Raw genomic sequence first — 15,214 nt, forward strand, 5'->3', positions numbered from 1 at the left:
CTTGTTCTTCATTCTGAACGGTGGAGATTTTAATTGGAGGTCTGCAGAGGGAGAAATTGGCTTCGACATCAGCTCTGTTTTTTGGGTATATTTCATCTTCTTGCTTCTTATTTGTGAGCTTTGGTACATTGATGTTTTGGCTGGTTATATGCACGTTTTTGTGCTTTGCTTAAGACTCTCTTGTACCTCATTTGATTATAGTGGAGCTATTTCATTGGTCTGGACGACCCGTGGTTTTTACCTCTCACATTGAGGGGGTTTTCCACGTTAAAATCTTGGTGTGTTCTTGTTATTGCTTTACTTGCTATATTTGCTTGTTATAGTTGCTGCCGTATTGTGTTGTGAGTGCTTCCATATTGTTCTTGTGTTGGACATTGTTGTCGTTTCCGCTGCTAGGCTCTTTCACTAATTACTACAAGGGAGAATCTAAAGACTATGCCCTATGCCCCTATCACTCAATCATTGGCGCCACCTAAAATAACCTCAACCGTCCGATGCGAAAACTGTCAAGTTATCCACCGCGGTTATTATGTTAACGAATATTCGGTGCTTCCTCCTCTCTTGCGTGTAAATAAGATGTTGATGTTGCAAAACTTTTTATGTTATTTAATTTTAGTTTGCCATATTGGTATTTTAGGAAGTAAATTAATGAGGAGACTAAAATAAATAATTTTAAATTTTACAGAATAAAACTAAAATGAAATATTTTTATACAAATTTATCTAATAATTTTTTATTTTTTCTTACTTATCATCTTAAATTTTTGGAAAAAATAGATCATGATATTATATCAAAATTTTATATTCAAAAAATTTAAAATGACATTATATCATAATTCTATATTCAAAAAATTTAGAATTCGATTTTGAGTGAACCCAAAAACATCAGTCAAATAAAGACAAAAAGAATTTATGTAAAAAATAAAACAATCCAAAAAAACCTACCTAAAAAAACGTACTAGAGATATAATCATCCATTGAAACTACCTCTTAGCCATGAGAGACACATAGTGCATCAAGTGTCATAGCAAACACATCAAATTTAATTGTGAATAGTAATTTAGTAGCAATTATAGGTGTATAATGACACTAAAAATTTGTAACAGTGACTCATCTTAGGGCATGTTAAACTAAATTTATCTTGTTACATCATAACATAATTAATCAAACACTAAAACAGCACATTCAGCAGTAACATTTTATTGCAATTAAAACTGAAACGACAGGAACGAAGCCAATAATTAATTGCTTCCATGAATCAACCAAAATTGGAATAATATCAATATCACCATTATGTAAGTTTGTCTCTACCTATTACAAATATGAATGAACAAAATGAATCGAATATGGGAACTGATATTTTTCCAAAATAATTACAAATGAAAGTTGACGAGTCTATCTTCTATTATTATTAAAACAAAGACCCGTTTCTAATTTCATTTTCATCTCTGAAAGACTTGTGATAGTACTCCGTTGGAGCTGTATTTTGAACGAATAATTCTAATAGTAATTGGTTTTCATACTGGCCATATTACGTAGATGACACAGCTTCTATGGCGCTGCCGAGGGGCCATGCTGCTTCAACAAGAGCATCACGGTACTGAACCTTTTTCACCAATGTAATCGGTTGCCGTGGATCGAGACCTACAGATAAACCGAAGAAATCAGGGAAACAAGAATATAAGGTTACTAAAATTTTGCATAATCCATCATTGTAGCAAAACCTACCAAATCCAGCTACAAGTAATGTATACTGGTATACAAGATCCATGCATAAATATGGTAGGTTCCCCTCCTCCACACGTTGATAAGCTGATTTTGCTTCCTCAAGTTTTGTTTGACAAGCTCGCTTAGCTGCGACCTCGAAGTCCACAGGACGAACTTTGACAATGGGCAAGTTTGGATCGGCAAAACCCGCCTATGAGTGATAAAGTGATTAGCATGGCAATATTGTTAAATTATATGATTCCATGAATATGAATAATAAAATACCTCAGCAGCACGGTCAAAGAAAAATGAGGCAACAAAAAGGTTTTTCTGTCCATCCCCGCCGCCACCATTCCAAATCCCTCCGAATGTGCACTTCATATGTGTACATTTTGACTCATTAACTTTGAGAGCTTTAAGAGCCATGGTTTCGCATTCATTCAATCTTGAGCCAGATGGGGAGGATGAGGAATTGAATGACTTTCCTCCATAATTGTAATACCCTAAGTCGAACCAAAACGATCTAATTGTCATTGGATAACATATGCTGAAAAATGCACAAGAAATTCAGCTAAAACACACGGGTTCCCAGAATCATCAGAAACCTTTAAAATTTCTGCACGAGCTGCTAGCAAACCATAGTGCAAGTAACTGAAAGTAAGATGTTAATATCATTTAGTCATGGATGACGAAAAGCTATTTCAGAATACTCATATCAGAAAATCAGGATTAACACTAAAAATAAGGACACTCGCAGAACCTGTGAACATAGAGGTAATATTTTCTTCCCCTTAAAAACATCTCCTTGACATATGGATCCTCTCCACCAAGTACTTTTGGAGCCTTGGCAGAATCTGTCTCTGAGATGGCATATGCCATTTGAACAGATCCACCTCCAAGATCAACAACCCCAACAGTCTTTGAATAATCTTTTCCCAAGTTTCCCAGCAAATAGTTAATAGTCACCTAAGCAAATTAAAAGGCAAGATAAGAAAAACAAAATACTGCATTTGTTCTTTCAAGGAGAGTACAAAGACCTCAGTTTCCCTTTTTTTATCTGCAAGAGGTGTACATAGCTGCATGTCAAGTAATATTAATTCAATAATAGCAGTTGTTTACCATTTGCTTTTTGGATAGATAAAGAAATTATATTAGAAGAGAAAATAATGCATAAAAGTCTATAAGTCATCCACTCATCCAAATAAATTGGAAAAAAAAAAAAGAGTTAGCCAAACAAAAATGATCCCCTCTTATAAGTACCAAATGATTGCCAAATAATTAATCCTATCCCAACAAACAAATGGGCTTCTACATATCTTCTCATTTGAGACCCTACCATCTTTTTTCATAGATTATATATGCTACTTATAACTTCTCCTAATGAACTCATTTTTAATCCTATTTTGTCTAGTGTGTCACTCATCAATGCAACCAACATTCAAATATCTAATTTTCAACTTATTCTTCCATTAAATTTTATTGTTTAGCAATCAGTTGTATGAAACATTATAGGTATTTGTATCTGCAAGGAGCAGGTAAAACTTCCCTTTAATTAGGTACAGCTTTTCTACCATAAATACAATTAAAAACACTCCATTTATTCATGCTACCCAAAGCTATAGTTCCAAGCTCCCCATATTTCCGTCATTAAGTATGACAAACTTGAGATAATTAAACTATGTGATTTGTGATGTAATGATATGGTCCCAATTTTCACCTCTAGCTAGATTTGGTATGCCTATTGTCAAATTACACTCATTAGTCCATGTTACTTGAAATTAAAAAACAATTTCCTCTAAACCCTGTCTCCACAACTCTAACTTTACAGTTATTTATACACTCACAGCACTATTTGCAGTTTGTACATTATCACAAACCTAGACTCACTGTATACCAAATACTGGAACAGGCTTTTAACCATCCAATCAATGTCACCAAAAGATGGTCAATTTTCCCAAGCCTACGTGCATTAAAAAGTTAAAACTAATCACTAGTAACTAAGTCAGCAAACCATACCCATTGAAAAGCACCTTCTTGGGTTCCATCCAGCACAGTAACAGCATTAGGCCCAGATTTCAAAGTGCTCCTTTGCTTAAGCAATTCCCTGACCTTAAATTACCAAATTTAGAAACAACAGTCAACACAAGAGGGGTGGAGGAGGGGGATCCAAGTAGATGAAAGAAATATCTACCGCTTCCAAGATCCTGTCAGAAGCATCCCCTTCCAAAGCTCTCAATCCTGCAGTTGCCTATATTAGGATACATATTCAATCTCCATTTGACAGTTAGCATGTAAAAGGAAAGAAAGAGAGAAGAAAGATCATACGCATGTCATATGTACATACATACCCCTACTCTAACAGGTGTTTTGGGGCGAAACTCCAGAGGAACAACACTTTCAGCTTTGTCCAGAAGTGTAATCAGAGACCCCGCTGCCTGTTGTGGATTCTGTGCATACGCACTCAAACCTGGTTTAATCTGCAGCATCAGAAAATAATGACATCAGAAAGGCTTAAAAACAACCATAATAGGCATTAGAAAAGAAAATGAGCAAGTTTGGATCTAAATTTAAATTTTTAATTCTTTTGGTATGAGAAATTCCTACTAATATATATTGTGTGTGGATCTAATTTTGAATCCAAAATCACTTGAGATGCAAATTATAGTCTACTTGTAGGCCACCTGCTATCCATGTTAGCCAGTGCAGTGATGTAACTTCTTGTCCGTCATAGATTTATCCTTCATTGGATTTTATCTGTTTGATAGTGCATGTTTGGTTGCATTTTCTGAGATGAAAGCTGAAAAGGAGCAGCACATGTGACTTTAACTTTGACAAAGGAGCACGAGGCTTCAAAGTAAGCATAAACCTGAGAAAACCCTGATTAGGGAAATCTGAGTTTAACTGCTATCTCTATAGCATCGCATCAGTTGATTGATTTCTTTGTGGCAATTTCGTCTTACTTAAATTTCTTACATTCTCATCAAGCTCCAATAAACAAAGAGCTTTGATTGCTTCATAGCAGTTTTCTCTATCACCCCAAAGCTTCCATGACAAATATAATAACCCCCTTCATTGATAATAATGTCTCTCATTTTATCAATAAAATAAATAAATAAATATCTTTGATCAAGAAAGCTTCTCAATCTTCAGTATAAGATTCACTCACTGCTCAGACCAACTAAAAGTCATTAACCTCGAGTGATGTTAGTTGAGACTACAGGATGCCCGCACACCAAGTTTCTAGTTAGTTGATGCTGCAGCTTAGCTGGCAGTTTGTACAGCTAACTAATTAACTTAACAGATTTGCTAGTTAATCACTTACTTTGCCATTGATAAATAGTTAGAACCATAGTTAATTAGTTGTTAGACGTAGAGTTAACTTAACTATCATGAGTTGAGATCTTCCAGGCTTGTATATATACAGTTTTGTCCACATTGAATCATTTGAGATTCATCACTCAATTCAAAATCCATCAACTCTCCACTTTCATCACCTTCTCTGCCTCATAGAACAGAGTCTTAACAAGTGAAACGAATGTCAGGAAGTGTATAAACTCTATCCTAAAAAAAGTAAAAATAATGAGTACAACACAAATTGCAAGTTCAATATCTTATTGCTTATACAACGCAAATCTTACTATGAACTAGTGAAGCAAAATGCAAATCGGCAGAATATCACCAACCTGAACGAATAGCTCGAGATCTTTGCCAATGTGAACAAGGTCGAGATTGCGGTCGAAGTGGAAAACGTGAACGCGGCTGCCGGAGCTGCCAGCATCGAAGACGACGGCGTAGGAGCTAGAGGCTCTGTTATCGGGCGAAATCTTCCGGTGCGTGAGGGTGTAATCTTCGATGGACTCGTTGGAGGAAATGGAAGGCAACACGTAAAGCACAATCGTGACGAGCACCAAAGGAACGGCCACCATCATTAGCGCTCCGCGGAGCTGGTAAATCTTGTCGGAGGACGACTCATGCGGCAACCGCTTCAGCATTCTTCCGAATCCGAGTTCTGGCAGCTCCACGGAGGAGGACGACGGCGAGGTGGCAGTATGGCCGTCGAGGAGCTCGGTGGAGGATGGCGACCGGTGGCGGATCTTGCCGTTGCAGGAAACGGCGGCGGAGGAGGGAGAGTTCAAATGCTGCGAGTCCAGCTCTGTTAGCGTAACGGGAATCGAAGAGATGAAGGAAGAAACCGATAAACGACGTCGTTTTGGCAATGAGAGTTTTTTCCTTTGAGTGATTCGTGTGAGTGAGGATGAAGATGATAAAGAGGATGTGGATGGGGGTGCTAGCTGTCGCTGCCACTTGGTACTCACTGTCTTGTGTGTGTGTCACACTCAATTTTTTATTTTTTATTATATAACTAAATAGGACCTCATTAATGCTATGTTTGTTTGAGATAAAAATGGAAGCAAAGAAAAGAGAATAAAGAAAAAAGGAAGGAAAATGATTGTTTTTTATTGTTTGGTCGAGAAGAAAAATTAGAAGAAAAAAAATGGATGGCCCATCAGTTTTTTTTTCTAACATTGAAAAAAAAATGAAGATAAAATTAATGTTTTTTTTTTACTTTTAATACCATCTCTTCACTTTTTTAATATATATTATAATATAGGGATAAAATTGTCTTTTTATAATATTTCTTTTCTTTTTATTTTCCTTCCATCCAAACACATCTAAAGAAAATAAAAATTCACTCAATTTCTTTCATTTATATTTCCTTCCTCTCTATTTCTTTCCTTCCAACCAAACATGGCCTAAAGGAGTGTCATTACATGTGCTTCTTCTTCTTCTCTTTCCAGCACTTCTTCTTTTTCTCTTTTATAATATTTCTTTTCTTTTTATTTTCCTTCCATCCAAACACATCTAAAGAAAATAAAAATTCACTCAATTTCTTTCATTTATATTTCCTTCCTCTCTATTTCTTTCCTTCCAACTAAACATAGCCTAAAGGAGTGTCATTACATGTGCTTCTTCTTCTTCTCTTTCCAGCACTTCTTCTTTTTCTCCTCCCCAGCACTTCTTCTTCTTCTTTCAAATACACATATAAGTCATCTTCTTCTTTCAAATTCACGTATATCTCCTCCTCCTTCTTCTTTGCGCATGCAGATTTTACTTCTCGTTCTGCTTCTCCTCCTCCTTCTCCTCTTCTTTTTCTCCTATTTTGTTATCGTCATCACCAACAACACAAACATTATATACATTGTTTTTTCAATTGAATTGAATGGACGTAGGTGTTTTGAATCTGAATTGAAATGATAATATTTAAATTGTAGATAGAGGTGTTTCGAATTTGATTTTATATAATGGATTATGTTTCATTCAGTCAGTACTAGACAATTGTTTCACCATAAGTACGTGTTTGGTTCATTATGCAAAAACCTATTTGAATTTGAATTTATATACTGTATTATGTTTCGTTCACTCAGTACTATACAATTGTTTCACCATGAGTACGTGATCGGTTCACTATGCAAAAAGCTGTTCGAATTTGATTTTATATAATGGATTGTGTTTCGTTCAGTCAGTATTATACAATTGTTTCACCATGAGTACGCGTTTGGTTCACTATGCAGAAAGCTGTTCGAATTTGATTTTATATAATGGATTAGGTTTCGTTCATTCAGTACTATATAATTGTTTCACACGTGTTCGGTTCATTATGTAGAACACAATTTAAAACTCTTCTTCCTCACCTTCTACTGCTTTTTCACTAGTGAGAGAAGGAGAAAAAGATAAAAAAATACAGTAGAAACAACAACAAAAGAATGACGATAAGGAGAAAACACGTAAAGAAGGAACACGAAAAAGAATGAGGAGAATGAGGAGGAGGAAGAAGGCGAATAAGAAGACACTCCGTGCATAAACAAGCGTGAGAAGAAGAAGAAGAAACGCGGGGAGAAGAGAAAAAGGATAGGAGAAGAAGCGTGAGGAAAGAAGAAAAACGAAAAGACATGTTACCTAAAATTACTTGAATGAGTTTGGATGCCAAAATTGTTTGAGTGTGGAGAATATTTTTTATTTTAATTAAATTTATTATTTTTATTTGAATAAATAAATCTTTAAAAATATGACTAAAGAACTTATATATTTTATTTTTATAAATTTCAATGTATTACAAAATTTTTAAAAACAAAGACTTCTGACAAAATTTTTTTGAGACTTATTTAGAAATATATTCTTTAATTTTTTTAAATTTGGTTCCTTAATTAAAAATAAAATTAAATATATAATATATACTCATTTTGATCTTTAAAGAATTTTATACCAGACATTTTACTCTCTAACTAAAATTAATTACTCGATTGGTCCTTAACAATTAATTTCGTCAATCACTTAGATTCTTGACTCCGTTAACTTTAAGTCTTTAACAGAAGATAAAATGGTCCCTGACATGATCCCTGACAACTCTAACAAAGGACAAAATATCTCTGATCCTTTTATTCGAAAATGACATTATTCTTTCCCATTTTTTATCATATCTCGCATAACCCTAATATTCATACTCTTCTTCTTCACCTTCACAGTCATCTTTTCCATCTTTTTCTTCCTCCTCTTTAGCTCTAAGATTAAGCCATGGTGTAATTGCCACACGTGCCGCACCTACCTCAACATGTCATGGATCACATACTTCCTAAATATTTGTGACTGGTACATCTACCTCCTCTGCACTTCACCCATCAGAAGCATTCACTTTCACGTCTTCGATAATATCACCTCCAACCCCGACAACATCCACGAGTCCACGACATTCTCAAGACCAATTTTCACAACTACTCCCAGGGCATGCTTTTCTCCACTCTCCGACAAGCAATATAGATTGTTGGACATTAGGACATCATGAGAAGATTCTCCTTCGACATCATATGCAAGTTCTCATTTGAAATAGACACTAAGTGCTTCATTCCTTCTTTTCTGAAGTCCAAGTTGGCAGACAACTTTGACCTCGCATCTAAGCTATCAGTACAACGAGCAATGTCGTCGTTGCCGCTCATATGAAAACTGAAGCAATTACTAAACATTGGTTTGAAGAAGAAACTGAAGGAAGCGATCGGAGTGGTGGCAATGTGGTGTCATGGAGATGATAGAGCAGAGGAGGAGGGAGATGACAACGACGATGACGAGTTTTAACAAATCAGACTTGCTGTCTAGATTAATAGGATTCATCGAAGACGACAAGTAGTTGAGAGACATAGTCATTAGTTTTCTGAGTATGAATTGGTCGAGAACAAGTTGAGAATTTTTTTCCCTTATGAACATTAAAGTTATAGAGTGTGCATTATATAGCTTGAAGTTACAGTGTTAAACTGTTAGTGTTATGTGAAATATGATAGAAATTAGGAGAGAACAGTGTCGTTTCCGAACAGATGAGATCAGGGACCATTTTGTCCTCCGTTAGAATTGTCAGGGACTATTTTGTCCTCTATTAGAATTGATGGAGTAAAGTACCTAAGTGACTGATGGAGTTCATTGTTAGGGACCAATCAACTAATTATTATAATAGAGTCGATGTGTTTTCCGTTATGAGAATGGTGGCCGGGTGAAAGGCGTTGCTGGGAAGCTCTCTGGTGACTTCATCTTCTGCTGTGAACTAGTGGCGATTTGAAGATGTCTCCTCATTCTTCTGTCCGTGAGTGTAGTTGTCGGCAAGTTGTTTGTGAGACTGCTAGCCTCGACGATTTCATCTTGGTTTCTTCTCAGATTGTCGAGATAAGTCAATCGAATGTCGCATATCTTCTAACACGAATTGCTGATTTTATTCATTTGAAGTGGGTGGTTCATTCCATTGTTGTTCTTAAGAAGTTAAATTTTGTGACTGATAATCTTGTTAAATTAGGGGTTAATAGTTCAGTTGACTCTATAGAATGGTTTATCCTATCGGATGAAGTTTGGGAACGTGTAACCATAGAAGCTAAGGCTCTTGTGTGATCATCCTTTGGCTTTTTTTTTTTTTCTTTCATTGTCCTTTTTTTTTTCATTACTGTATCTCTACAAAAAAAATCAATTATAATAAATTTATAGAGTCAAAATTTAAACCGCGCATCAATAAATTTGTTAGTTCCTGAGTGAACTTTCATCTTAATAGAACTAATAATATGTTATGTCTTATACTACAAAAAATATGTCCCACAAAAAAAAACTCAAAAAAACTTTTTTTTCATGAGTTATCTGTTTTTTTTTGTGCATGCAAATCTGGTGAATAATTTGAAAAAATTTGTGAAGTCTGGGATGAAAAAATTTATAGAGAGTTAGAGACGTTGTAGGTCGGTGCTGACATTGGCATAATTGAGCAGTTTGGTGTTAGGTTCTATTCTGCATACTTGGTTACTGAAAAGAAGATTGTGGCAACAAAGCGTAACGATGATGAGCAATATATTTAATCATCGTAAGCTGATAGATAATTCACTGTGACTAGTAATTCCAGTGAGAAATAATTTGGAAGAGAAAATAAATGCTTCCTCTTCCGTAAAAAAATCAGACAAAAAATTACATATTTATTTGTATATGAATTTATTTAAAAACACAATAAAATATATATATATATATATATACTAATTTGAATCATTGTGTATGCTTAGTTTTTAGAGTTTAGAAAAAAATTTTATAATGTTTTCGAAATTTTTTTAATTAAAAGTTGATTTAATTTGACTTGCAATAGGAGATAATAGTCGAATGATTAATATTGTTTTTGGTTTTAATAGCTAGAGCATTTGGAGGAGAGGAGGATTAAGGATTTTGTAAAAGAGCACTCCTAACTCGTTCGATATTCCATTTATCTTTGAAATGAGAAAGCTATTGAAAAAGAGATCCGTAACAATGATGATAAACCAAAGAAAAAAGAGGAAGATGACATTGAGAAAGTTGATGAAAAGAAGAAAAATGATTCCAAGAAGATGAAGATCAATGAGAATTTTCATGCAACACATAAACAAAAGATGAATGGGAAAAGAAAAGATAAAAAACAGAAAAAAAGAGATGATAAAAATTAGGGACGAAGAAAGGTAAGAATTTTATAATTTAAGATGGACTAATTTGAGTATTAAAAAAACAAAAATAGAGTCTAATTTGATCACATTAGTGTCATTTAACAATACACATGAGTTCTGTTAAGACGAAAATTTACTCAAAGACGAATGAAGATTAACATTTTTCATTTTAAAAAACACAGTTAGTCATTTACGAAAATAAGAGATTTAATTGATAAATAATTTAAATTTTAAAGAACAAATTAGACATTTATTTTTAAATATAATTTAAAATATTTTTTTAACTAATAATTAACAACTAAGATAATTAAATATATTTTTTATAATATATCTAATCCTATAAATATAGAATTAATTCGTTATGAATCTAAACATATCATGTGATGACCAACTTATATTTTAATAAATTACTTAAATCTAAAATAAATTAATGATTAAACCTATTAGTAATATTATAATAAACATTTTTATAAAATATCAACACGTATTTTTATATATAATGATTGATTTATAGTCTAAATTTTGATAAATAATTGATTATTTTATCATACTCTATTTAATATTAATTAAATTTTTTATTTTATCAATTCAATTATCCATCTAAGTTTTAGAAACTTCAACTAACCTAAGTTTACATATCCTTGCAATATTCGTAGAGGCTATACATGTTTATTAATTACTCATAGCTCTTGTTTGAACCGCTTTATACATGCAGTAATTTATTGACCAATAATAAATTCTTAAATAAAATTTAGTATCACGACGAATTAATATTTGTCTTGTCGAACTAGAAATATATACCATAAAAAAAATTTGAATTAATTTATAAAGTTAAGTTTATTCATTAAAAAAAGATAAACATATTTTCAATAAATGAGGAAAAACTAATTATGATCATAATATACACATAATTAAACAAATTTAAAATTACACTAGCATGGCATAGGAATACATAAGAGTGAAATCTACTGTAATAGTTCAAGCTTTCTTGTGTTTTACTACTCTTGGTGGAAAGACAATACGAAATAACCAAGAAGCCAATATTGCACCAATGAAAGGGGCAATCCAATAAACATAAAATTGCTCCCATGTATTGTGTGAATTCTCTAAGTATGCCCAACCAAAGGCCTGAAAAGTCAACATTCAAAAATCAGTGAGGTTTGCTATAATAAGAATTAGAATTCACTTAAAAAATAAATTTCTTTTTATTTTATTTAAAAATTCTAATTTTATATTTATTTTATTTATAAAATTTTTTTGTTTCTAAATTAATTCTCAAAATAATTATATTTAATGTTTGAAATGTTAAAATATTTTTATTTAATTTATATGTGAGTGTTTAATGAATATGGTTTAATTTTATCAATAATAAAATTGTAAAAGAAGAAAATTCAACTCATTTAAAAGTTATTTTGAATAAAAAAAACTGAACTCAGTTTTACTAATATATTAATATTATTTTAAATTGTCAAATTTAAGTTTTAAATAAAAATAATATTTTTATGTTAAATTTTTAAAAAATATTCGACATAAAACATTAAGTCCCATTAGTTATTATATATATGTCATTATAAACTGATTATATTATATGTATATAAAAAATAAGTCATTAAATTAGTTATTGATATAAAATATATATATTAAAATATAAAATATATATTAAAAATAAATTAAATAATATATTTTATACAAAAATAATTAAGCATGATTGTTTTCTTAGACAATTATATGCATGATAAATGTAAATTAAATATTTAAATGCAGTTGACTTCACGTGAAGTTGATAGTTGAGAGTTATTAGATGATAATTTAGTCAAATCAGTTAAATCATCTAACTACTTTCAACTATCAATTTTACGTAAAGTCAACTACACCTGAATTTTCATCTAAATGTAACGAGTGAAATAAAAATATATTTTAAAATTGTTTTGTTAGCATGAAATTTTTGTGAAAGAAATGATTTACTGACAATGGCAGGATTCAAGGCTGGGCCGGTGTAAACAGAACCGAGATGGACAACAATGACAACTGCCATGGCGATTAACCAAGTCTTCATGATTGAACTACGAGGACCTTTGAGTGAGATTAGGAGTACCACAAAGCTAATCAGAAATGTCAAAACCCCTTCAACAATTGCTCCAGTTTGTGAGTCAACTTTCAAAGTAGGCCCACCAATCATGTGCCTGTATTTTAATGGCATTACTTCCATGATTGCCACTGCACCACCAACTGCACCCAGTGCCTATGTATGCAAACACATTTTATTCATATCTCATGCATAATTAATGTCTCTTTCTAACACTATTCATAACTAACAGCAAAGAAAATAATAGTGTTTATTAGTCGTGAATTTAAACTCCATTTAAAGGTATGTGATTAATTAATTATTATATACACAAGATGAAATTTAAATTTTATCACTTATTTAAATGAGAATAAATTAACCATTTAACTGATCCAAATTAGTTAGTATTTATTATCAACTCTTAACATAGACTTTTACGAGATTGTTTGTTTAAAATAAAACCATATTTTTCCAGAGTACATAATCCAGATGATACATTTTGATAATACTAATAAATTTAAGTCCCAATCTTTTAATTATTATTCTTTGTCATGTCCGTACAAAACAGTCTAATAAAAAAACATTAACCAATTTAGGTTGGTATAATGATTAGTTCATACTAATATTTTTACTCGTAATATTATTATATGAATATAATTTTTTTTTAAAATTACGTAAGTCCTGATATTATAGATTATGACAAAAAAAATTTATAGCATCTTAAGGAACAAAAGCTTCCATCGACTAAAAAGACCAGAGTCTTAAACAAAATTAAATAATAAATTTTTTTAGTTATTATTTTCAAATAAAAAAATTTAATTTTTTTACTTAATTTTAACATTCGTTATCTAAAATTTAAAAAAAATTTAACATATATATTTTTATATTTGATTAGATATTAAATTTGTTGTACAAATAGAAATAATTAATTTTTTTGTTTGTTATTTAAAAATAATATTTTTTATATTATATAAAAATATAATTAAATATTAATATAAAAAAAGTTATATTGATAGTTATAAATGAAGTAATGTTACCTGAGCTGGAAAACGAAGAGCCATGGAGAAAAGGGAATCAGAGCCAGAACCAGCAGCATAGAAGGAAGCATTACCAGTGGGGTTGAAACTGGCACCTCCAAAGGCATTGCAAATAGTATTGAATATAGAGAAAAATGTGAAGAAGACTAAAGTTGTTACCATGATAGCAGGGTAATCAACACCACCATGTGATAGGTGATGAAGATCAACCATTTTTGTTATATAACTTGTCATCATCCCAAACGTCGCTGATATGAATACCCACATACATGTCACCGTTGCATCTGCAATCGCTACCTTTATTGCATTAACCATCTTTTTTTTTTTTATCTTTTCAGATTATTCTCCTTTTTGCATCAATTCAGACTTTGAATCAAATTTTTTTTTTCTTTTGGATGATATTGTGTGTGATTGGGTTACCAAAAACTGTGCCGAATTTTAAGCTCTTTAATTTGGATGTTGTTATATTGAGTCAAAGGCTTTTTATGTAAATTATAAAAAAGCAACCACACTGCCAAATGTTTTAATTAACTTGATTGTTTGTTTATTTTTCACTATTAATTACTTGCTTTATTTTTCATTCGAAAAATGTCGGAGGACAATAATTTTGTTGAATAATGTGAACAACTACCAATCAAATAAAAGTACATTATACTTTTAAATTAAACCTCTAAATTTTAATATTAAAATAATCATCCGTACACAAGTAAAATGAACATCTAATATATCTATTGCTTACATTATTCAATATTTTCATTGTTTACCTATACTTTTCCTTTTTCATTTTACTTATTATTATAGACAAAGATTATGGCTGAAAGTGAGTCAAGTCAGCTCATGAGCCAGTTCGAATTCGACTCACTAATAACTCGATAAGCTGAACTCATAAGCTTATGAGCCGAGCTTGAACCTGGAATTGAGCTCATAAATTAAATGAGCTGAACTTATAGCTTAGATAAGCTCAACTCATTAGTTCATGAGTTGGTTCGATTATATATATTAAATTATTAATACACATATTTTTTATACATTTAGTTTATACTTTTAATATTATATATATACATATAAAATAATAATATATAATTTTACATATATTAATGTTCTTATTTAAAATTTTATAATTATTTTTTATATGATTTTGATGTAGGACATAAATAAAGAATTTATAATTAATAGATATACAACATATAAAATTAATATTTTTTAATATATATAAATTATAATTTATTGATATAGAATTCTAGATTATGTTTTTATTATTTAAACTAGTTCGTGAGTTCGAGTTAGCTCATGAGCTTTTAATGACCTAAGCTTGAGTTTAAGAAATAGGCTCGATTGTTAATGAATTGAACCGTGAACCAAGCTCAATTTTTGTGAGTCCAAATTGAGTTTGGTCTAGTTTGACTCAACTCGCCTCACTTC

General features: G+C 31.6%; 2 protein-coding genes across 2 annotated transcripts; both read right to left on the reverse strand.

The window, feature by feature from the left end:
• Nucleotides 1-1,228: 1,228 nt before the first annotated feature.
• LOC107471930 (apyrase 2) lies at nt 1,229-6,018 on the reverse strand. Its single transcript, XM_052255234.1, has 9 exons — nt 5,390-6,018; nt 4,055-4,183; nt 3,898-3,954; nt 3,723-3,815; nt 2,467-2,672; nt 2,275-2,357; nt 1,992-2,221; nt 1,728-1,917; nt 1,229-1,643 (listed from the first exon to the last, which is right to left on the reverse strand). The coding sequence occupies exons 1-9, from the start codon at nt 5,696-5,698 to the stop codon at nt 1,531-1,533; spliced, it is 1,410 nt and encodes a 469-aa protein (XP_052111194.1). The 5' UTR covers nt 5,699-6,018; the 3' UTR covers nt 1,229-1,530.
• Nucleotides 6,019-11,668: 5,650 nt separating this feature from the next.
• LOC107471782 (aquaporin SIP1-2) lies at nt 11,669-14,107 on the reverse strand. Its single transcript, XM_016091278.3, has 3 exons — nt 13,793-14,107; nt 12,660-12,932; nt 11,669-11,818 (listed from the first exon to the last, which is right to left on the reverse strand). Exons 1-3 carry the CDS (start codon nt 14,105-14,107, stop codon nt 11,669-11,671), a joined length of 738 nt encoding a protein of 245 aa, XP_015946764.1.
• Nucleotides 14,108-15,214: the final 1,107 nt, after the last annotated feature.

Source organism: Arachis duranensis, chromosome 10 (genome assembly GCF_000817695.3).
Source record: "Arachis duranensis cultivar V14167 chromosome 10, aradu.V14167.gnm2.J7QH, whole genome shotgun sequence".
NCBI classification, from domain to species: Eukaryota; Viridiplantae; Streptophyta; class Magnoliopsida; order Fabales; family Fabaceae; genus Arachis; species Arachis duranensis.